This window comes from Telmatherina bonti (genome assembly GCF_933228915.1).
Source record: "Telmatherina bonti genome assembly, chromosome: 23".
NCBI classification, from domain to species: Eukaryota; Metazoa; Chordata; class Actinopteri; order Atheriniformes; family Telmatherinidae; genus Telmatherina; species Telmatherina bonti.
This window is the reverse complement of record NC_136632.1, coordinates 21897716-21921749: the sequence shown is the minus strand read 5'-3', so window position 1 is coordinate 21921749 and position 24034 is coordinate 21897716. Positions and strand designations below refer to the sequence as shown.

The window sequence follows — 24034 nt, the reverse complement described above, 5'->3', positions numbered from 1 at the left end:
AGACATTGGTGATGTCAGAAGTATTTTTCTGTAGCATTTCAGGGAAACTTTTGGTTCTTTTCTTATAAAGTCAGACAAGCTATGTGCTCCTATTTGCTCATGATGTGCTAATCTGCATCGGCACCATCTTCTGGCATTTTGTCAGGACCTCAGCAGTAGCATCAACACTAAAAGTAGCCTGAAGTCTCAACTTTCAGCACTGGTTCAAACTGTGAAAGTGTATTTCCCAAAGATTATCAAATGTAATGACTGATCAGAACTGAATAGACTGGTAAACCCAACCACGTTTCCTTAAGCCAAGTCAAGCAGTTTCAGAGCCTCAAACCAACCAAACATAGTGAAGCTGAAGATTAAGAGTATCAAACTAAAAGAAATGAAGAAATAAGCTGTTGCAAGATTGTCTCACAGTGTTTGTTGTGTAATTTCATTCCTTTTTCCTCAAGCTGCCTGTAAGTACATCAGAACGGCTGCAAACCTGTCTGCTAGTTTGGAGTTGTTTCATGGACCTTACAAGATCCAGCTGCTTCTAAAGGCAAAAAGATAAATGCAGAGAAAAGCGACTGTTTGAAAGATTGGCATCTTCAGGAAACGGACAGAAATCGGTCAAAGTGACAGCTGAAACGTAATGAAGATAAAACAGACTGAACTTCTAGTCGGATGCAGGCTGAGCGTGTTGTTTGTGCACAGCTGTTTCTCCACCTCTTGCTTGTTAAAAACTGGGTCGACACACTTACGCACACATGCAGAACTTTTTCCACGTCTGCACACTGACCATTACACCATCACCCACCAGCTGAACTCGCTCACCCCGTCTCAGAAACTCACACTTAATGATGCTTTATCCTAAAATAATAAGCTTTTTATGTATATAAAAAAGTAAATAAATAAATAAAAGAGAAGCTTTTGGATTGACTTGAAGCTAAACCCACCTTGAAATGAGTTTATCTATGATGTCTGATGATTCCTGTATGTTTTGTGTGAAGTGCTGGATGTTCAGGGTAAAATCTGGGTCAGTACCAGTTCTGCTGCGGCTGATTTCAGGCCGACACTCAGGGAAACTTGTCTGGACGTGCGGCTGATCTGAATTCCTTTCTTCGCAGTGCTGTCTGGGGGGGATGCATGCTGATAGATCCACGCCTAAAGCTGCAAATAACTTATATTTGGAGAAAAATAACTGCAGTTTCAGTCATTTTCAGAAACATTTAATCATTTACATATTTTTTATACTAATATTTTGTTATATATGTTTTATTTATTGAACTTTTAAATTCATATTTTCAGAAATTTATCACAAAAGTTTCTATTTTTTCCAGTTTTTAAATCAATTAAATAACTTTATATGTATTAAATATATTTAATTCTGTTATATACATTATATTTCTGTTTTGTATTTTGAGCGATATGAACTTGAACTGATATAAATATGTCTACATATTTGATTTATTTTATACATTTACACATTCATTTAAAATGACAGATCTACAAAGTGACTAAACAATTGATCATCAGGTATCTGGAAAAAGATAAATACAGTATTTCACATTAAGATTAGAGGAACTTTTTGTACTCAAAAAGTTATTTTTGATGTACAAATTCTAAAAGTCAAAAGTTTGGACACACTTTCCCAATAAATCCAGTTGGAACGTGTGTCCAAACTTTTGACTAGTTCTGTACATGTGTACCTTTCCTTGCATGGCGTTTTTTTTATTTTCTTATATAACTCTGGAATGACTGTAAATACTCCAAGGACTATGTGTACACCAATGTGAGAAACAATGGGTTAGATAACCGATTAAATGTAATGTTATTTATTTTATTTGTAATATGTTTATATGTATATTTATACAGCTTGTTTCTTAGGCTGAATCTGCGCTTTTAGTTTCCTTTAAAGTTTCCTACAAACCCAAAGCAGAGGAGTTACCACCCATAAATCAGGCTAAAATGAGCCCTTATCCCAGTTACCAGTAGTAATGCCTGGACCATAAACTTCTGCTGCAGGTTGACAAATTATAATAGTTAAAGATTTTTGTGAGTAAACCAAATGGAGGGTTTCTGCCAGGTGAAAAGCAGATGGTGACTCCATGTCATCATCAGGAAGAGGAATAAGTGGAGATGAAGGCGTGCATCTAAAGTGTCGTACTTTGTGTCCAAAACGCACGTTGTGCATGCTGCTATGACTAAAAGACCTGACCAATGAACAAGAAGTCTGCAAAGGTGTGTCTTTGAGTTGGAACTAACATTTAATGAGAATCTGTAGGAAATATATGAAGGAAAACACAGCAGGAGATATTTTACACAGGAGCCTGAGCATGACGAAGTTTCCGGCTTTTTGCACAGGAGCCGACTCGTCCCATTTCACCCTATGGGAGTAACGGATAAGGGAAGGGGGTGGAAGGCTAACTAGACAGCGGATGGAGAGGTTTTAGTCTTACACTGGCCTGATTTAACACTCCGAGCCGCAGGGAGGGTTATGAGCAACAAAAAGACATCAAAGCTGAGTGTTTCAGGCATCTCATCCTGTGTAGTAAGCAGTTTACAGGCATCACACACTTTGATGTTTAATACCTGAAATAGTGGAGCTCAAGCAGGAAACGCCGAGTCCACTGAACTTCAGTTGATTTTACAACTTCAGAGTCCATAAGACGGAGAAAATCCCATAATGCAGCTCAGATTTAACATTAACAATCCATTAAATCGCAGCATTTTTTTCAAAAGGGACAGAAAGCAGTGGAATTATGAAAAGTGGTGAGCCAGTTGCATTTCAACAAGATGCAGCTATATAAGGAGGCCTAAATGCTGGGTGTACACACACTAATCAAACCCACACCCTCCAAACCACAAATACACTTTTAAAACCCTTTATGGGAATAGAAGTCAATGACAGGGGCTGCAGCTACAACCAGAAAGGGCAGAAAAAGATGTGATGGGGGTAGAGAAAGAGACGGGGGGGTAAATTTAGCTGTGCCTCAAAGAATGAAGGCTCCTCTGGATTTCCCATAATGATCCCTCGTGCACTGATTACTACCTTTGCTTTGCTCTCAAATGGCCGCCTGCCTGAAGCAAACCGAGGTCCAAGTCGGCTTTCAAAGTTGAGAGAAAAGTTGCATCAGATTTGACTAAAAGAAAAATGTGTCCCTGGTGTCCATGTGTGAACCATCTGCCACCCATGAAAGCTACTAACCTGACTACATAATGCTGGATTCATTGAGTACTGGATACCAGTTCGCACATAAACACTCCAGGCAGACGTTTACTCAACAATCTCCATGGTACAAATCCTGTATAAGCTGCATTGAGAGTCATGGTAGAAAGAAAGAAACTGAACCAACTGGTGAAGAAGGTCAGCTCTGTCTTGAGCATAGACCATCCATATCAAAGATGGACGGAGCCTCCAGTAGTTTAAAGTGAAGCCTCTGTGGAAGTGTATAAAACTGCAGTTCCCCCCTCATCCACTAGGGGCTGGCTGAGCGAAAGAGCGCGAATCCCCATAGACTCCCATGTTAAAAAGACCAACTTCACAGCAGAAATAAACATGTTTACAGCCTGGTTCAAAAATCCATTTTTGGTTTCATAGGTCAGGTTTACCTTCATGACAACTGTGGGGGGGAGTAAATTTTTTCTAACTCGCCCGTTTAAAAGTAATTTAATCTCAAAGTTCGGCATATTTGGGGGCGTGTCCTTTTGATTGACAGGTACCCGGTCTACCATGTCTTCAAGAAAGAAGAACATAGAACAACCGCAATTTTTAGCCAGTTAACAACGTGGCTTAGCTGTAGCCCGATTAATTTCAGCTCTTCAGAAACCTACGGGTGATGTCACGGAGGCTACGTCCATCTTTTTATATATAGTCTATGGTTATGGGCCGCAGTCTCAATCCTGTGGAAGGGGTGGGTGTCAGAGGGATGATGGAAAAGCTGTTATCAATGGCAGACAGTGCCTCCCATCCCCTGCATGAGACTGTGACAAAAGCAGCACTGGCAGCAGGATTCTTCATCCGCAGTGCGTGACGGAAAGGTAGCACTGGTCTGCTCCCAGCAGTGCTGATCATCCACCCACAACAAAGCTCCTCGCTGTGCAATACCTGTACACAATAACCCCAACTGTATCCAACTCAAAACTGTACATGCTCATACTTCTATCTATTTAAGTATTCTGTCACTTTGCGTTGCTTTTTACAGTATTTTTAACTGCTTTTATCCTTTTTTTTGCACTGTTCTGTTTAGATGTTGGGTTCTGTGTATACTGTGTAAACCAGGGGCACCCAAGTCTGGTCCTCGAGAGCCACTGTCCTGCAACCCTTCTCCAATACAGCTGAATCTAATCGCCTAATTCTCTCGTCCGTGTCATTCTGCTCTGCAGAGACCTGGAAACAAGGTGTGTTGGAGAAAGGTTGCAAGATCGTAGATCTCAAGCCAACCCTGGTGGAACTCACACAGCTGTATGCAACCCTGAATGTCTCCAATTAGAGATAAATAGCTTTATCTAATGTGTAATAAAAGCAGCTGACAGATTAAACATGTATGAGAGTCAGAAAATAAGCAGGTTGTGGAACTGGATGTAGAGTTATGATGTTGTTGAAGCTGCAGACGTACAATTTCCAGTAAAAAAGAAAGACTGCGGAGTCTGTTGTGATTGGTCAGTAACTTTAAGAAGTCCTGCTTACTCTGCCCTGTTGATGCTCTTTTTCTTACTAAACACTGCAAGAAAATGAAGTTGGTGATGTGTGAATAAAGCCTTTATGTCACCTCATTAAACCCTTTGTGTTTATCGGTGTGACTTCGCCGCAGCAGTGTTTAAACAGCTTGAGGATCCAGCACCACACCTGCATTAATAACCCCGTCATCTTCATCATCATCATACAAAGGTGTGTTTCTTCATCTGGGACCAAACACACCAGCTGATCCGGTTGAAACCTGCAAAACTAAAAAAAAAAAATCCTGCAGGCACCTTGAACCTGAACTAAGAAGGCTTGTAAAGTTATTTCAACATTATAACAGGGCTGCTCGGAAAGTGTGTGTGAGTGTGTGTGTCCTTGACGAGCGTCCCGACCCACACGCTGACACTGGTGTTACAGACAAACACACGGTCCATTCAGACGGAGACAGATCGAGGTCACCGACGAGCAGGATGCCCTGCCCCGATGGAGAACAGGCTCTGCACTGTGAGCACATGGAGCAAGCTGTTTACACTCAGCACGCTGGGTGTGTGTTGGTGCAAGTGGATGAAATGACTAACCAGAGTGTGTGTGTGTGTGCTGAGCCACCAGATCAGGACAGATAGAAAGCAGTGGATTCCAGCAGAGGTGAAAGAAAGTGGTGAGCTTTTCCCTGCAGGTATGCTGTGTGTTATGTTAGCGAGCTCTGGAGTGAGCGCTGAATAATTACACTCTGCATCTTAAACCTTTCAGGTATGCAGGTGCAGCGGGTTCAATGAGCTCGGCGCCACGCCAGATATTTCAGTGTTTAAACACGTGTACAATGAACTTAAACTGAAGTCTCCCTCTCTCTCCCTCTCCCTGACAGATATGTGATGTATTTTCTTTGTATTTGGCCAACATTAATTATTCAGAAACGATTTTAACCCAAATGATCGCTTCATTTGAAGTAATTTTCCGCCTTGTTTGGTCTCTTTTCAGCATCTTGCTTTTGTTTTCATCATTCTGCTGCCAGACTTTGTCCTTTTCTCTCTTTGTGTATCAATTCTTCATCCTGATATGCTTCATTTGTGTCTCTATACACAAATCTTTCCCATCACTTTGTTAACGCTCAATAATTTGAAGTTTTTGGGGTTTAAAGAAATGCAAATGATTTCTTAAGAAGGCATCACCATTAATGTAGCATTTTTAATCCTCTGTTTATTCATTTATTCTTTTTTTGCTTGATCCAATTACTGATTAAGTATTGTCCCAGATAACATAAAGTAAAGGGGCAGATAACATAATGTTCTACTTATTTTTCCCACTTTTTCATTCCAAATTTAATTGAAGCCATGTTTGGTTTTAAAAGGTGTATTGATTTATTGAATGGAAAAAAGAGCCTCTGTTATCACGTTCACTCTGCATTACTTTTGTTGCTCTACATGTCTGTTTTAATTTCTTTTAGCACATCTTACACTTGCTTTTAGTTCATTTCAGTCTTTTGATTTAGTTTTAGTCTCACTATATCGTGTATAGTGTATCTCAGTTTTTCCATTCTTTTAGTGATTAACATACATTTTGTATATTTAATGTTTTTAAAATGTCTTTTTCTTTTGTCATTTTTTTCTGGTTTTTAATAGTGTAATCAACTCTTCTAATTTCTTTGCTGCATCCTAATTTGTTTATTTATTTGAGTGCATTTTATTCTTTTAACCTCTTAAAATCCACCTGGAGCGTGTTTTATGGTTAAAATACTTTCTACTGGATTCTACTGGACCCTTGCTGATGTAACAAGGCAGTTTTCGTTGCAGTATTATCTACTGGAGAGCAGTACAGCTTCAAAGATCAATTGCTTTTGTGACTGGTCAGAAATAAGTGTTAACTGCACGTATATAGTGGACTGGACTGGATTGATTTGCTGGGGGTCTTCAGGCTCCTTAAAGTCTCTTTTGCAGTGCAAATTTTGTTCTCTAAAGACGGTACCTTACACCTGGCGACCCTTATAACATCACTTCATTCAAGATTCTTTCAGAGTTGCGCAATTCCCAAAATGCGATCCAGAAACACTGCTTTGTCAGCACAAATCATCACCAGTCTATGTACTAAAATAACCCTGCAATGAACTCCTGCTCAAACTTGCACCATTCCTTATTTTCAGAGGAAGGAAGACATTTAGAAATCTGTGTACAAGTATGAAGGCAGGCATTGCAAATCCTGCAGGACAGACTGTGAAACACGGTTTAAACACAAACTACAGACTCACAACTGTTCTCAGCTGACAGGAGAAAGCCTCTGTAGGACATAATATGAAGGGAAAAAACCATCATAAACATCTCAAAACATCCCATATTAATTAAGATTAGATTTAAAAAAAATATACCAATAAATTTAATGAGGAAAAAGTCAATATATTCCTATTGGGTAGGTAGGTATCATCTCACATGACCTTTATGGGAAAAATAATTGTATTTAATATGATCTAATACAGCAACTAACCTGCTACTAATTATGAGCAAGTGTGTGCAAAAAAACCATGAGCGACAAAGTCAAAACAAATTTGACTGGAAGTAAGGCCATGCATTCATTCATTAGTCCAGGGCTGTCCAGCTCCGGTGCTTGAAGGCCTTAATCCTGCAGGTTTTCCATGTATGCATGCTTCAAAACACCTGAATCAAATGAACCGTTCATTGTGCACAACTTTATTTGCTGTTGGATCCAATGAATGGAAGTGAGGTGTGTTGGAACAGGGATACATCAAAATTCAATTTAATTCAATTCAACTTTATTTATATAGCGTCAAATCACAGCAATGCCAACTCGAGACGCTTTACAGAAAATAAAACATAATGAAGCCAATTCATAATAACCTATATAAAGAAACCAACAGATTGAGTTGGATGCTCCAACTCAATCTCCCATCCTGAGCAAGCACACTGACGACAGTGGGAAGGAAAAAACTCCGGCAAAAACCTGCAGGATTGTGGCCCATGAGAGCCGCCTTTGGACACCCCTTGGCTTAGTCCATTTCAGGGTCATGGTAAAGCTGGAGCCCATCCCAGCAATTAGCAGGCGAGGGGCAGAGTACACCCTGGACAGAGTGCCAGTCCATCACAGGGTTAAGAAGTCAGACTAAAGTACCTAGACCAGTAGAAACAACAGAAAGTCCGAATGATAAGTCACAGCAAGTGTGCTTTAGGAGACTGACTTATCAGCTATGATTCAGCTCTGTCATTTTTTTATGTCTTGATTTCAAAATTAATTCTCTAATGCACCCCCTAGTGGAACCTGTTAGTGACTAGCATAAGATATGAACAATTACACACCCAGGCTGCAAACGTGTAACAAACGTGTGCGAGCTCGCCTCCTCAGCGAGGCCGTGGAGGCTCCACATAAAAGTGAGCATTAAAAGAATTAGAAGTTAATATTAATTTGTTCAAATGAGATTTTTGTGAAGTAACACCTTCTACAAAGCACGCATAAAAACAAAAAAAAAACTGCAACTTTGCCTTTTAATGAGATTCATTTCAAGTATTATAATGATGGTATTACAACAGATGGTGGGCACAGTGATGCATTTAGCAACTAAATAACCAAATATTTCTGTCAGGAACTTGTTAAAACCCAAAAGAGTCATTTATGGCTATTTAAATTCCTGCTGCTGATATTCACAAATCATCTTATTTCCCAAATGGCACCTGCTGAACTTTTGAAAGCTGTTTTTTGTTGGTTTACTCCTCAATGAAAACCATAAAAGACTTGAATAACTAGTCAAGCTCTCCCTTATTTAATGCAGGTTTTGTTTATGTTTTGTTCTTTTTAACGTCCTTGAAAGAGTTTTAAAACACGTCATACTGTCAAAACCAGAAATATCTGTTGTTATTATTTTGCAGTTTCACTCAAGGCTTGTCACAATGAATGGAGATGAAAAAAAGATATTTCACCTGCACGTTGCAAAACTTGAGAAACTTGATTATTATAAAGGCATTCGCAGGACAGAGACTGGGAGGGGATGGGAGGGACTGATAGGAGTAGTCAGCGTTTAGGTTGAAGGTCCTGATCCTGCTGCTGATTGTTCAGGTTTACGCTGATGTGAGGAATCCTGTGAATGAACACCACTCCAGGAGACAGCGAGAACGACTCAACCCACAAGCGAGAGGGGAACAAAGAGTCCAGTCTGTCTCTCAAATCGCCTGAGATTCAAACACTACCGTCTTGTTGGTTTTCACATTCATGCACCCCCCCCACTCACACACACACACACACACACACACACACACACACACACACACACACACACACACACACACACACTATTCATAGTTTACTATGTAAATAATATTCATACATTATGCTTAACACAACCTGGCCTTTGAGTACTGATGCAGTGGGCTTATGTGTGACAACTTTTATATAAAGACACACACACAAACAAAATGCAGAAATCCTCTTTAACATGAAAAAAAACCCCTGATTAGTATGAATTTTCAACACTTTTTTCTGTTTCTGCATCATAATATTTGGTTTTCTTGAAAAGATTGTTGGATTTTTACAACCCTGTGTGCAATATTTTACTCCAATCGGTGAATAAAAACTGATTGTATTAACTGTATTTCATCAGCGTAGAAAAGGATCCAAACAAACAAATTATTTGCAAAGATCTTACAGTTTGCTTTATTTGCTCTAAGGGCCTGTTTACATCACAATATATACACACAAGATGCTAGACTTTTTACACAACAGCAAAATGACGACAATCTCCATGCAGGGGAAACGTAAATATGACCAGAAAGGCTGTAGTACACATGCCAGACCTGTAGAGGGCGGTGAAGCGACACACCCAGATGTGTCTTTATAAAGGAACCTCAGCAGAAGCATTGCATGCTAACCATTAATTATTTGGTTCATGTAACCTCTGAATCTTCACTGATGGCATAAATATCCAACTAGGTTTGCTTCACAAGACCAAATAAATAAAAAAAATGTTGCTGCACAAACATAACATGGTTAGCCAGTTATTCAATGTGTTAAACAGGGTCTGAATGCACAAGTACACGGACAGGACTCGCCTTGTTTCACTCCGAAAGCCGTTTTACCCACCAAAAACACCAAGCAAGCTGTCACAATGCCACAAAGCGTTTCCGTTTTACTGTTGTAGCATTGTACATGTCGAACCAGATTTTCCCATCTAATGGTGTGTTCACACCAGACTAAATGCTCGCTGCTGGTCACTAAACGGTCACTTTTGTGTCCAACGCCCAAGATGCTCCTGTCGCGTTTGCCGCTTGTCGGGAGCGAGCGCCAAACACGGCGGAAAAGAGAGGGGGGAAAGCCGGAGCTTTCCTTCAGGTCAGTTTAAATGATGGCGGATGCAGTAGAGAGCGGCATGGTTTTATTTAATAAATTAAGCTAGAAAACGTCATCGTAGGGCGAGGCAAGGTCCTTTTTGCTCCTATCACGATGATAACAATGTGAACAGTCATAGACAACTGGCTTTGCACATACCAAAACAATTAGCTTGTCCTCCATTTTCGACTTCCTCCCGCTGAAAAATGAGCCGTGACGTATATCGCTCTGATTGGTTGATGCCCCGCATCATGCGACTAAAGTTCGGATTTTCCATCTCTGGGTTTGTGGCGCGTTCCGCTCGTCAACCTTATCAAACTTTTTACATTTTCAGCACGTGTATAGACATAGACTTTACATGTAAACCTGATGCTCTTGATGCTCAAAACGCGTCTGGTGTGAACACACCGTAATGCAAAGTTTTCTGAAAACTGAAAAGGAAAAGGCTAACAGTGTGTTCAGACCAAACGCATTTTGAGCGTCGAGAGCGGCAGGTTTCCATGTAAAGTCTATGGGGAGGCGCGACAAGGGGGCGTCGAGCTCTCTTGCATCGCGTTTTGAGCGTTTTTGGCGTCGGCGTTCCGCGCAGAACGTGCTGAAAATTTAAGAAGTTTTTTAAGCTCGAACGCGCGTCAAAAGCCAGAGATGGACAAAGCTGAACTTTGGCCGCTCGACGTGGGGCGTCATCCAATCAGAGCAATCAGCTCGCAGCTCCTGGAGGATTCCTGTGGTGAACCCAGACACGGGGCTGAGATGCAATTACTCCGTGCAATACTTAGGATAACCATTCCTTGCTAAAAAGCTGAATGTTACTGATTTGGCAACGTAGCAGGATACGTTGCCTAACAGCGCTTTGTTTGGGGGTGGCGGCGGCTCTCTGCTGAGTGTGGCTCTTGTTGCATTAACACTGACTATCACTGCCATACAACAACGTCTTCTAGCTTTATTTATTAAATAAAACCATGCCATATCTCTACTGAATCCGCCATCATTCAAACTGACCGGAAGGAAAGCGCCGCCTCCCTCCTCTCTTTTCCGCCGCGTTTGCCGCTCGCTCCAGACACACAAGCGGCAGACGCGGCAGGAGCGTTGGGAGCGTTTTGGGCGTCGGACACAAAAGTGACCGGCATCGAGCGTTCAGCTTTTTGAGCGCTTTTGATGCTCAAAACGCATTTTGTCTGAGTGTGAAGTTGCAGTTTTCATTTCACACCACCAGATGTCACTACATCGCACACGTTGGACCTTTAATCGCCTTCACAGCGATATCGTCAAAAAAACGAAGAAGAAGATTGCGGAGAAATGAACCAAATGTGGCTATTTAGTAACATATAATGCTCAGTACCATCTTTTTTTCTTAGGACAATGGCTGCTTTTTCTCTCATTTTCAGTCCAGTCCGTCTTCTCAGCCTTTATACTTGAATGTGTTTTTGTTTGTTAAACCATTTAACACAGACCTATGAATCATTCCAGCATAAAAAAAAGGCTCCTGACTCAAAGGACTGAACCAGTGTTGTGTCTGCACAGAACAGACAACTTAGCAATGAAGCCATTTAAAATATTATTTTTAGACATGTTACCAGCAGCCTGCTGCAAGTACCCATCATTTGTTCCCATTTCTTTATGAAAAATGCCCAAAACAGCAAGCAGAAATGTGTGCATGAACAAACAGATTGTTGGCTTGGAAATGTGACCTATCTCGTATGGTGTGCAGTGTTTGCTTTACTTTTTTTTCCTGGTCACACGAAAATAAATCAAGAAATTTTTATGAAGTTGCTAAATCTCCACATCCAGCCTGAATAAGCCAGTGGTCCTGTCTTCAGTACTAAAGTATAAAATGTGCCAAGTATAGGTAGTTAAAGATCTTCTCTTGACATCTGCATCAAGAGGAAAACTTTGAGACTTGTTTTACTTTTGAGGAATCAGTGACTAATTTGCACATTCAGCATTTCCTATTATTCATTCTGAGTCTTACTTCAGTTCTTTTCATTCATTTAACTATCTAATATTTCTCTTTTTGGTTTTCAACAATTTCCGGATTAAAGTTTCTTTAGCTGCTGAAGTCTTGTGAGCAAAAATCTTATGATTTTCCTGCTCTCCCCCATCAAGAAAAAAGCTGACCAATGAGCCTTTGTCCTTATCTTACAGCATATCTGCTTTTTCACAGGAGCAGCTGGGATTCAACAGGGAATGTAGCCTCAGGTCTTTAAAAAAGCAGCAAGATTCACAGCACGAACACTTCAGAAATGGTTCCAAAACAAGTCTTTACCTGCAGGAGTCTGTATGTGCGCCTGGCGTGGAGACAAATCTGTTCACACAGCCACAAAAAGCAAATCTTCACATGGTAAAGCTTTTAATGGCAGCATGAAGATGCTGCGGTTGAAGAGTGAAGTAAGTCTGGAGAAAATGAGAATGAGTGTGTGTCCTCAGACCTCATTTGCTCTCTGTGGTGTCTGATTTCTGTCCTGCCAGCCAGCTGTTTTTTTTCGTTTCGTGAACCCAGTCGCTCCTCTCATCATTTCCACACACAAGTATGCGCATATTTTCCACACTTCACTCTCTCCATCCCTCAGACTTCCCTCTTGGCTCAGAGCATTCCCAAGGCAAGCAAATGGCTGGAAATCCACTTCAAGTTACATAAGTAAAGACCTTTAAATTCAGGGTTCATGTTACTGCCAGGAGACGCTGCATGTGTCGGACCTATTTCTACCTCGGACCTATTAGTCTACTTTTACACGAATATATCACTTGTATCTTAACGTATATAACAATATAGAGTGCATCCATAACAACACAGAAAAGCTCATCTGTTCTGGTATAAATTAAACTCTGCAATCTAAATCTCTCCTTTATTCAACCTGAAATTATACTTCTGGAAAAAAAAAATTCATAAGGCCATGCAAACACCTAATTAAAATTTCTTAATTGTTATTTCTTTAGAATATATTTGCGCTATGAGAAAATAGGAAACTGTGTGCACCTTTTCTGAAAATTAAATTATATGTATTTAAAAAATTATAAGTTTGAAACTTTGAAAGAAAGTTATTAGAGAGAAAAGCCTTAAAATTCTTTCTCATATGTCCTCAGTTTCCAGCACTGAGAGCTTGAATGTCTTGTTTTCTGTGTTTTATGCAGCAGGAGGACAGGTTTAAGTAAAAATATTTGGATTTTAGCTTGCTGCTTAGACTAACAAGGTTGTTCCACATGACCAGGGAGGATTGTAAGGTCTTGTAAAAGCTATGTTTTCTATTGGATATTTTATTGAATTAAATAAATTCATTATTTGCAGTCACACATAGTTCAAGTTTTAAACTGTATTTTAATTATTTGTTTTATACTACTCATTTTTAAGCATTTGACTAAACGTATGATCTACTAAAAATTCTAGTATTATTATTATTATTATTATTAATAATAATAATAATAATAATAATAATAATAATAATAATAATAATAATAATAATAATAATAATATTAATAATAATAATCTTTATACTAGACACATTGGTCCATATCAGTAATTAATAATAAAAGAGAAAAAAAGAAAAAAAAACAAACAAAAACACACACATATATACACACATAATAAAACATCTGTAGAGACAGACATTCATTCCAGTGCTTCTAAAAACAGGTGAAATACCTTGTGTCACTTCATTTTGGCTCTGTCATAACCATTACAATTACATTTTTTGACTTCCTTAATTGACAGATAAATCTATACATGAAATTCATCAACACAGCTTGAAAAGTAGGAACATTATTTGAGACAAGCATCTGACTTGAACTGGGCCATCTTGGAAGTAACAATATTCTAAAAGCATCGTAAAATGCCACCTGAAGCCTTTTCATTTTACCTTTACTAGTATTGCACCATAAATGAGCAGCATAAAATGGAGTACAATACGCTCTAAAAAAAAAAAAAAAAAAAGAAAGAAAAAGGCTATTTTCACATCCTCTGTATACATATTAAACTTGCAAGGCAGAATATTATGACAATGCAACATAATTTATTAAAGCACTGCGTAGTGGGGTACATATATAATCAGAGGAAAATGTCCAAAACTCATTTACCTTTTTTTTTTAAGGAGGAAAAGGAGGAGGAAGAAAATAAAAACTCCCACAGGACACATCTGCAGCATCCTGGACTCCAAGGTGTGAATGGAGAGCAAGGCAACACACTCACACCTCCTCCCCCTCCTCCTCACTGCCTGTTAAATCCTCATCATAGTGAGATAAAGATGATCATTCCAGTCAGGGGCTGCAGCAAATCAACAGGCCCTGATCGATCACTCATATGTCTCCTTTTACCCCCCCCCATCCGTAATCGATAACTTACATTTGTGTAGAGCACACAGTCGACCTCCCCGGCCTCAGACAGCTCGCTGAGGTTCCTGTCCCAGTGCAGAAATGGTTCACTGCTGTCCAGAATCTCCATGACTTCCTCCACCTCCGGACTCTTTGCTCTTGTACTTGTTGTAAAGCTCCAGGAGATAAACTCAGCAGAGTTTTGTTGCTTATGCAGTCGCTGCAAACTCAGCTTGAACCAAAAAAAAAAAAAAAGTTTCAAACAACTTGTGGGAGTTAAAGGAAATAAATTCAGGAATGAGAAACACGTCTAGCTGGTTCAGAGGAAGAATGATGGACGCTTGTTGCAGCGGTCAGATTCAGGCTGGCAAATAATGTTGTGGTTGTTTATTATCATCTCCGTTCTGGTTCAGGGTCCACAGACAGTTTTCTGCTGCTTCTTTTCCTTTTTCTTTCCTCCTCCTCCTCGTCTCGGCCCAGACAGACAGGAATGTGGGCGGAGCCACGGAGATGAAAATAAGAAAGGTAAAAATAGCGACTTAATTCACAAAATTTATCAAATCAATCGCTTTAAAAACAAGCGTTATTATACAGTAAAATAAACCCCAAACACTAAAATAGTTTAAACGTATAATATAAGACGCTACGGTTTTTTTTTAAATAGAAAAAAAGATAAATTTGCTATGTCCAACTTCCGGTCAAAACTTTCAAAGTAAAACATTTATCATTGATCAACAAGGTTTCAAAAGTGACTACAAATAGTATCTAAAGTCAGGGGTGAGTTGTTTCAAATAATAATATTAAAGATTTGATCTGGTTTAACAATGGAAAAATATTCAGTGCAAGTAATAATTTATACTTTTAAATAATAAATTGAATTTGTTCTCAGAAAAAGTAGTGGGTTGATGGGAAAACTGAATTTAAAAAGTTGTCGATCAAAATACTTCTAAAACAAATATGAGCTTCAATATCGGGGTGGATATTAAGGAACAGTTTTGACAAGTTAACTACAAAGATCAAACATTCATAATATCAAATAAATATACAGGCTTGTAAAAACAAAATCAGTGTTTAAAGCCCTAAAAATATTGTAGTATTCTAGTGTTTTGTTTTTTACAATGTGAATTTTTTTTTTCTTGAAGAATCTGGTAAATGTAGATTTAATTAATTATAATAAAATCGGGTGACTTTTTGTGATTTATTTTTTATCTTTAATCCCTCATATTAAATGCAATAGTTGTTAGTCATTACTTGTGAAGCATCAATTTAAAGCATTTTTAATCTAATTAAAATTTGTTTTGATGAAAAGTCATTCATTTCCGGCCTAACTTTTGTTGTCGTGACTGAAATGAATCTACAGGTTTACAACTTAAAGCCCCACCCAAATGTATCCATCTGACCAATCAGACAGCGCCTTAGTTTAAAGACCGTTTGATCATGCAACTTAGGACCGCCCTCGGTCTTTGATTGACAAGCCACACAGCCAATCAGTATAGACGTATTGAATTCATGCAGCCAATCACTTTAGGCCAAGAATACCTTCACTTAAACCAGCCTCTTGCTATCAGAGAAATAACCAATCTATTAAGACTCCATATTAGTTCATTAAAAGGCTAATACATGTACTTTTACATATTTAAAACAGATTATAAATTAATATACATGTATTTTGTGCAAACACTCACTATTCTCTAAGCCAATTTAATTTGAAAACTAAACACATTGCTTTAATTTTGCATGTGCTTTATGAAATTTAAATAAACCATGTGGAGGTGAATTAAACTTTTTCTTAAGAAACAAAATACAGAGATCATAGTACTCATGCCAAAAATTCTTCAAACTGTTACAGAAAAAAAAAACCTAACAGCTGTGAAAATGAACCTGTCAGTCCAGGAAGGAAATGAAATGCATACAAGAGTGACAGGGCAGAAAAAGGAGGTACTTTACACAAAAATGCTGCAAACATGAAAGAGACTTTAAAGGCATTTCATCTAAATGAGACTTTAAAAAAAAAAAAAAAAGTTATAAGTCCTTCAGGCATCAGCACTTTTCAGCTCAACAACCTTTAATTATGTATCTGTATGATAAGACTACAAGAAAGAAGACATTTGTCATCAGGTCAAACCTAAAGATGACAGGAGCTGAAAATACTTTCACAAGTGAAAAAGTAATGATACCAAGTTTCCTAAAAGAAAGGACTTGTAAATCTTGAGGTCAAACAGGCTGGAGCAGCTGTCACACGATACATCTAGTGCATTTAGTTACTTGTGTAACTCTGAGGCAAACTGGGGATTTACAACAAGTCGCACCAAAACTCAATCTGGTGATTTTCATGTGTTCATCCTTTTTATCTCACAGATTAATCAGCTGTAAACTCACAGATGAGACAGAAAGCAGCATGATTAAACCCAAAATCATGAACAGATCCTTTATATCTTGGCAGATACATACTTTACTTGAAAAGGGCCATTTAGATTTAAATGAGCAACTTTTAGATGTTCGAACAACACACCCAGGGTAAATGTCTAAAATGGACATGTACAGTAAATCTGTAACGTGGCAAAACAGAAATTGTAGTATCTCTGAAGCAAGTTATTCAAAGAGTCTCAAAGTAATTTTAAGAAACATTTTGATGCAAGTTGGAGGGATTTACTTTGTAATATCTTACATTAAAACAAAATAAACCTGAAGACACAAAACAAGAGCTTATGCGTGTCTGTAACTGCTATGTACACTTATAGTGATCAAAGTATATTTTAATCACAGAAGAGGGGAAGTTTCTTTCTGCGTCTCGTAATCTTCATTTCCACCAGCAGCCAGTTTTTTTTTCTCTCTTCTTACAGTTTTTACTTTGGTGTCCTCAAGTCTCACTTTTATACAAATGAGAAATTACAAAAAGAAGTTGTCACGGTGATTGGAGAGGAAGAGGAGGGTCTTTCATGTTCAGTCTCTCACGTTGTCGCTCAGGAAGACGATGTTGTCTGCGGAGAGAAAAAACAGCGACGTGGATTTTTTTTTTCCTTTTGTACTGATGGAAAAGCAGTTGCCTGAGCTTGAGCGTGTTTAATTTGACCTGCGATGATGGTGGTGGCCTGACGTCGGACTTGGTTCTTGTCTACATATTCTCCATAGTCCAGTTTTCCCTCCACTAGAATCCTTGACCTGAAAAAGACAAATGTTTAGCAAAAAAGCGAATTTCATCTGAATCATATTATGACATCACATATCGTCCATCTGTGTTGATTTCTAGCTCCGTGGTTACCAGCCAGTCCAGCTACACCTTCATGTACATTCATGTGAACTGCCGCGTCCTCTCGCAGCCCTCTGTTGCTATAAAAGGCTCCAGGAAGCGAGCTATGGCACCGCGTGTTCTCCCAACCAAGCGGCAGAGAAAGAAGCAAAACATTCTCCACCAAAACAAACAGAATCTGACGTTACCTTGTTAGAACACGACAGCAACATTCACACATTTTCACTTATTGCTCCTTTAAAGTCTTTTAATAAAGATGCAGGAGTCTGACATGTTGACATCATATTTAATCCAGGAGAATTTGGTTCTGTGGTTGGTTGGTGGCACTGAGCGCACACATGCATCTACATGTCATTAACTGCAGATTTCACTGGATTAAAACGAACCTGTTTGTGACAGGTTCTGAGACGACGATGTGACCTGATGAAATACATTAAATATTAGGGCTGTGACGATATGCTTTTGTCCCAATCCGATTCAATTCCGATTTTTTGGGTGCCGATTCGATTCTCACAATTCTTCGACATTGATAATTTTTGTAAATTAAAAGCAAAAAAATGTATAAAACTTATTTATTTGCTCGTCATTTTTCTTCACTTCAATTGGGAAAAACAACACAGAAGCCAGACCAGCATTCTGCTGCTATAATGCCCAAGATGACAAGTTAAAAGATCAATAAAAAACAATAAAAATGACAAAGATTTTGAAATGGATTATATTTATTTATTTGAACAAAAAAATTTGTTTTGTTTTTTTTAAACAAAAAATCGATTTTAAAATTGTGAGGCAAAAAAATTGCAGATTTTTTATTTTTTAATTCGATTTTCCCACCCCTAGTAAATATAAACTGAACTGAACCCTCAGTATTTCTCCTGAGTCCTCTTATCGGATAGTTACTAACGTATCTGACCAGGGTAAAGTTTCTTTCCTGAACACAGAGTGACAAGCCAAGGAGCAATTACATTCATAATATTTGACAAGAATTTTGTCTTTCCTATCTTTATTATTTTACATGAACAGCTGTGCATCTTTTGTTTACTGTGATGAGAGATTATGTGTAAATATTCAACCATGTAGGCCACACCATTAACAAATATGCCACTATTTCCTGTTCCTGTGTGTAAAACATCCACGATCCCAGGCAGGTTGGGTGAAGTAACAAGATGCAGCATGAAGTCAGCAGATGTAAGAACTGGGAGTTCTGATCTGATACTGATTTCTGAAGCTTGAATATCTGCTGATACTGATATTTGCCGATATCAAGTCTGTTTATATGAACATTATTGTGACTATGGTTATTATTGCTGTTATAAATGTGTAAGATTTCATTAGGTTGTAATAAATGACCCATCCTTTCTGAAGTTACCTCACCAATACAAATATAATATCATTACAGATCTAACAATTTTAACAGGTTTTATTTTGATTTGGTACATTTTACCTAAATACAACTATAAATGTGTGGTTTTGAAACAAAGATCTCGCTTTTAGTGCCGTGTTCCTCATCGCATGCGTCTCACTGACGCTTGACTTGCGACTCGTGAAGCAGCCACTGGCTTTCTGAAAATGCTATCTAAACAGGTCATTATGATCCTCAACGCTGCAGTTCTCTCCACAAACAAGAGCTGCAGGCTGCTTGCAGAAACTTTGCTGTCCTAACGGCCCTAACTGACCCTGTCACAGTTGCCAGTTTTGGCTGATTTTAGCTGCACCGAGCTTTTCCAAAGAGCTGCTCCGTCTGTAGCTCCGTATATATATTGAAAAAGAAACTCCCACATTCTGGAGGCATTATTGTATTTTCACCATATACTGTTGCATAAGAATGCCATTACTCCGTGCAATATTTAGGATAACGATTCCTTGCTAAAAAGCTGAATGTTACTGATTTGGCAACGTAGCAGGATACGTAGCATGGCAACGCTTTTTGTGGGGGGTGGCGGCTCTCCTCTTGTCTTAGTATATTGAGTGCGGTTCTTGTTGAATTAACAGAGAGGATCGGTGTTTTAGTGGAACAAAAATATCACATTTCAACATTTAAACATGTCTGAAGCATGTCATCAAACATCTGCGCTAGCTTGACTGGTGTGGTATCGGTTGTGGTATCGGTACACTTTTATTAATACCAAGTACAAGTACACACGCTTGGTATTGAGCCGATACCGATACTGGTATCGGTGCATCCCAAGTAAGAACAATACTTCAGGGTCAGCGCTGCTACGATTTAAATACAAAGAGGTTTTTGGCTCAGTGTGAGAAATCCCAGGCTGCAGGCATGTCAGCCATGTGCTGGTGGTATAAATGTGGAAACTAATGAGCTTTTGTAGCCGGGTGTGCACATACAACAGCAACACCAAGCACAGGCTTAAAGAATACAAAAACATGCAGCTTGCAATCATGACTTTTAGTTTTCCATGCAGCGATGGGCAGATAGTTAGAAAAAGGAACCTCGATGACCATTTTTGTGAAGTGTTTCTTATTAAAACAATTCCATAAAAATCAATGAAACTAAATAAGTATTTTCTCTGTGAAGTCCTCTGTCATGACTGAACATACCCCTTCTTGACGTACTGGTAGGCCACGTCTCTCAGACCAGGTTTGAAAATTGACACACGATGCCATGTTGTCTTCTGGCTGACGTCACCTGCATTTAAAAAAAGAAGCAGACTCAGTCTTGATACACAAAACAGATATCTGGAATAGTTCTGAAAAGGAAAAATATGTCAAACCTTCAACAAAAACATATTTCTAACACAAACTTCAGTAAACTTTCTGCATTTCTGTCCCATTAGTTATAATTTCTGGTGAAGATAATGAATAAAGCATGAAGGTTGGGTGAATACTGAGCAGAGCGACATGTAAAACAGCTGATTTGAAGAACGAGCATCTCTCTGGACAGAAACCCTGAACTCCAGCAGCAGTCATCGATCATGAGTAGAAGTTCTCTGACAGCCTCTAGTGGCTGAAAGTGATGCTTACATCAGAATAAACAGGGCGCAGCACAGCAGTGAATTCAACAATCCAAGTGATTATGAGAAAAAGAGAAAAAAAAAAAAAAAAGGGAAATGATCTGATGGAATAAAAGGACACACTCATTTGTATTTGGGATTTAAATGATGTCTAACCTGTTGAGCTCGTCTCTCCATCTCCAGAGCGCCACATCTCATTGGTTGCCAACGAGAAGATGGTGACAGGGTTTCTGCCTTCCACTTGTCTCATCACCGGGTCCTGACCAACTCGTCCTAGCAGCTGCACGCGGTTTATGGCTGAAAGGAGGGATTACACTGAGAATCACGACCTTATTTGTTGTTCACGTTTTATGTAAATGTTACAAAACAAAAACAAGCAGGAAGTTTCATTGACCTTTTAATAAGCCACAGTGTGTCTTGATGGGGATAAAAAGATTACATCTAGTCTAAACAAAGCTGAGCTGTTTTATGTTGGAAGATCAAACTGTAATATAAATCAACGTTTAACGTAAATGAGGACGATGAACACAGTCCCCATCAGGGAAAGTTCAGGTCTTCACTGTCCACAGATGTTTACTGTTTCTTCCCGACTACATCTGGCGTACGGGGCAGTAAAGGAACAAATCCACAACCTATTTGTTAACATCCCAGTAAATCATGCACTTGATTAAATCATGGTGGGCTGAGAGGTTTGTTTGAAACTTAAAATCTATTATAAACAGCACTTTTAAGGTGCTTAATATCTCTGAAGAAGGATGCTTTGCAGTCTATACAACTAATGAAACTGAGTTTAGTCAGCTGCTGAGTAAATCAGATTGGAGATGTTTCGTTAAAACTACAACAAGGCGCTTCCAGCAGCATTATTATCCTCTGTTGGAAAGAAGGACTGGCTTTAGTACTGATGTAATGCTTTCTAATCTTGCAGATTTTTAACATTAACAAACAAAAAATATAAAACACTGAAGGAAAAAGAGGACATAAAAAAATGTCCACTTTAAGATCAACTTACATCTTTCCAGGATGAGGTTTGTGTCTGTACTTCTGTTTCTCACCACCTGTCTGAAGATCTGTGAGAAATTACAAAAAGTAATATTAAAATACTTTCTCTACGAAGATGTATCTTCCTGCAAATGCCTTAAATAAAGTTAGGAGGCTTTTCAAATATCTATATCATACAAATATACTGGTATAATACACTGCTCAAAAAATAAAGGGAACACTTAAACAACACAATGTAACTCCAAGTCAACCACACTTCTGTGAAATTGGCATTGTAGGGAGGTCATACAGGCACGCGGAGGCCACACACACTCCTGAGCCTCATTTTGACTTTGTTGGATTCTGCCTGTAGTGTTTTTCCACTTTAATTTTCAGTATAACTCCAAATCCAGACCTCCATGGGTTGATACATTTGATTTTCATTGATCATTTTTGTGTGATTTTGTTGTCAGCACATTTAGCTATGGAAAGAACAAAGTATTTAATAAAAATATTTCATTCATTCAGCTCTAAAACGTTACTTTAGTGTTCCCTTTATTTTTGTGAGCAGTGTATTTTTTGTACTTTATTTCATCTCATTTATTCTGTTGTAGCCAAATTTTACTTTATCTTATTGTATTTATTTTGCTGTTTCAATTTTATTTCATTCCCTTTTTCTTTTTGGCATTGACAAAACTATCTATCTATCTACTTATCTATGTTCATTGATCTGCAAGTGTTGTTCATGACAGAATGTCCATAGAAATGAGCCATTATGATAAAACTAGAAACAATAACACACTTTCTTCAACATTAATCCAAACTATTTGGGGGTTAACAGTAATAATTTGAGAATAATACCATTTTGAAATCAGTTATATTTTTCAGAAAGACACATTTATGTCTTCACCTGTGCTGAGGCACTTCTCAACATGTTCTCTGTGTTGCAGAAAACTGACCTGGACAACACAAAGAGAGGAAAAAAAGTCAGGGGAAATAAACTGTGACTATCCTGAAAACATTAACTTTAAGATACAAAAAGCATAAATAAACAGCATGTTTAGTGCATTATCAGAGTAAAATACATCTCAATAATACCAGACAAACATTTCTGCTTAGCATGCATAACCGTAAAGCGATCCTACAGCAGATTGGACGTCATAATTTCAGCTTAAAAAAAAAGAGAGGTTTAAATTTCAGAGGACAAAACTGATGTCCAAGGAAAGTTAACTCAGCACGGAAAGAGCACAGAACCATCAAGTGTTAAATTAAAGCAGAAAGTTGAACTTTCTGCAGGACTCTTTGCTGTTCTTTCACCTTTTTATTCAAAGTTCATCTACATTCCTGTGTGGAAACATGACACAAAAATGGTAAAGACAATAAATGCAAAGGCTGTTTAGCTTTCAACCTGGTTAAAGAATATTAACAGGAGTTGGAGCTCAAGCTGAATTACAATACAGCATTAGATTATTTTAATTGTTTGTTTTTTTTTATTCTTTTCTTAATATAAAGTAAAACGCAGAGCTGATGCAGCAACGTCATTAACGTCAAAATGTGAAGCAAAAAAAATCCCGATTTTCCCACCCCTAACAAACACTAATGATAATGATAGAGAGAAAAAAGCTATCAAGTTCATCATTGTTGGAAAAGAAGGATATTATGCAACTAAAGAGGCAAACTTCTGATAAATGTTAAAACAAATCCAATTCCAAGTAAATCGTCTTAAAACTTTTGAAACATGACATTATGACAGACTAGTTTAATTGGTTTCATTATATGTTTTTACTGTCATCATTGTTTAACAAAATAACTTTCTGAATTGGAACCTGGTCCCTTTTATTTTAGTTTAAATCCAACTTCTGTAAGTAAGTCGCAAAGAGAAGAAGGGTTGTTTTCTTCAGAAACCCAATGAAATGTCTGCTAACATGATTTATACAGTCTGTGTGTTTATTACCAGACTAACTTGTGAAAAAGATAAACAACTGGAAAATAAAGGCAGCGTTGTGGAAGAGCAGAAACGAGGCCTCGGGACTCTCCCGCCACTGCGTGTAGACGCGAAATAAGCTTTTAAAAAATAATATTCCCATTATCATTTGTTTACAAGTCAGGCCAAATAAACGTAAACGTGTCTGTGGAAAAATGTTTCAAATGTACGACTTACAGGAGACAGGAGCAGGTTAAACTGTCCGTAGATGTATGTTTTCTAATGAGACTTCAGTAACCTCACGCTGCTTCCGGTCCGTCTGCGGAACAATTCCGACGGGTGTTTTACAGGTCATTTAAGTTCCGTTATATTGATGTACATTTATTTAGTTGTTTATTTATTTTTTGGTGATATAAAAAATACATTACAAAATAAAAAATATTAAATGAACAAAAAACAAGACAGAACATTTTTTGTAAATCTGGGTGATGAAAAACCTCAGTTTTACTTTACAGTCCTGGAAATTATCTGCAGGGAGAAATGTCAGATCAAATCACAGAACTTGTTCAGGATCTCATGTATATGTAAAATTTATAGTTCTTTTTATCTGTAAATTCAAGGGAGCTTATGGC

The 24034-nt window shown here is 38.2% G+C and overlaps 2 protein-coding genes across 3 annotated transcripts in view; both read right to left on the bottom strand.

Moving 5' to 3' along the window:
• Positions 1 to 14691, bottom strand: part of creb3l2 (cAMP responsive element binding protein 3-like 2) — a 39317-nt gene extending 24626 nt beyond the window's left edge. For both annotated transcript variants that reach the window (XM_079262996.1, XM_079262995.1), the window contains exon 1: positions 14316 to 14691. In XM_079262996.1, the coding sequence (XP_079119122.1) occupies positions 14316 to 14414 (99 nt within the window). In that variant the 5' untranslated portion in view covers positions 14415 to 14691. The remainder of the gene's footprint in view (positions 1 to 14315) is intronic.
• Positions 14692 to 16100: 1409 nt separating this feature from the next.
• On the bottom strand, positions 16101 to 23723 carry ssbp1 (single-stranded DNA binding protein 1). The gene is made up of 7 exons (XM_079263364.1): positions 23640 to 23723; positions 22389 to 22437; positions 21510 to 21567; positions 20657 to 20797; positions 20088 to 20175; positions 17358 to 17446; positions 16101 to 17265 (listed from the first exon to the last, which is right to left on the bottom strand). Exons 2-7 carry the CDS (start codon positions 22410 to 22412, stop codon positions 17228 to 17230), a joined length of 438 nt encoding a protein of 145 aa, XP_079119490.1. The 5' UTR covers positions 22413 to 22437; positions 23640 to 23723; the 3' UTR covers positions 16101 to 17227.
• Positions 23724 to 24034: the final 311 nt, after the last annotated feature.

What these genes read in the sequence shown, in the direction of transcription:
- ssbp1 (XM_079263364.1), bottom strand. Translation starts at nt 22,412, where the DNA reads ATGTTGAGAAGTGCCTCAGCACAG. An exon ending in TGAGAAGTGCCTCAGCACAG is followed by an intron (nt 21,568 to 22,388) that starts GTGAAGACATAA and finishes AATTTCTCACAG; the next exon opens with ATCTTCAGACAGGTGGTGAG. An exon ending in TGGAGAGACGAGCTCAACAG is followed by an intron (nt 20,176 to 20,656) that starts GTTAGACATCAT and finishes TTTTAAATGCAG; the next exon opens with GTGACGTCAGCCAGAAGACA.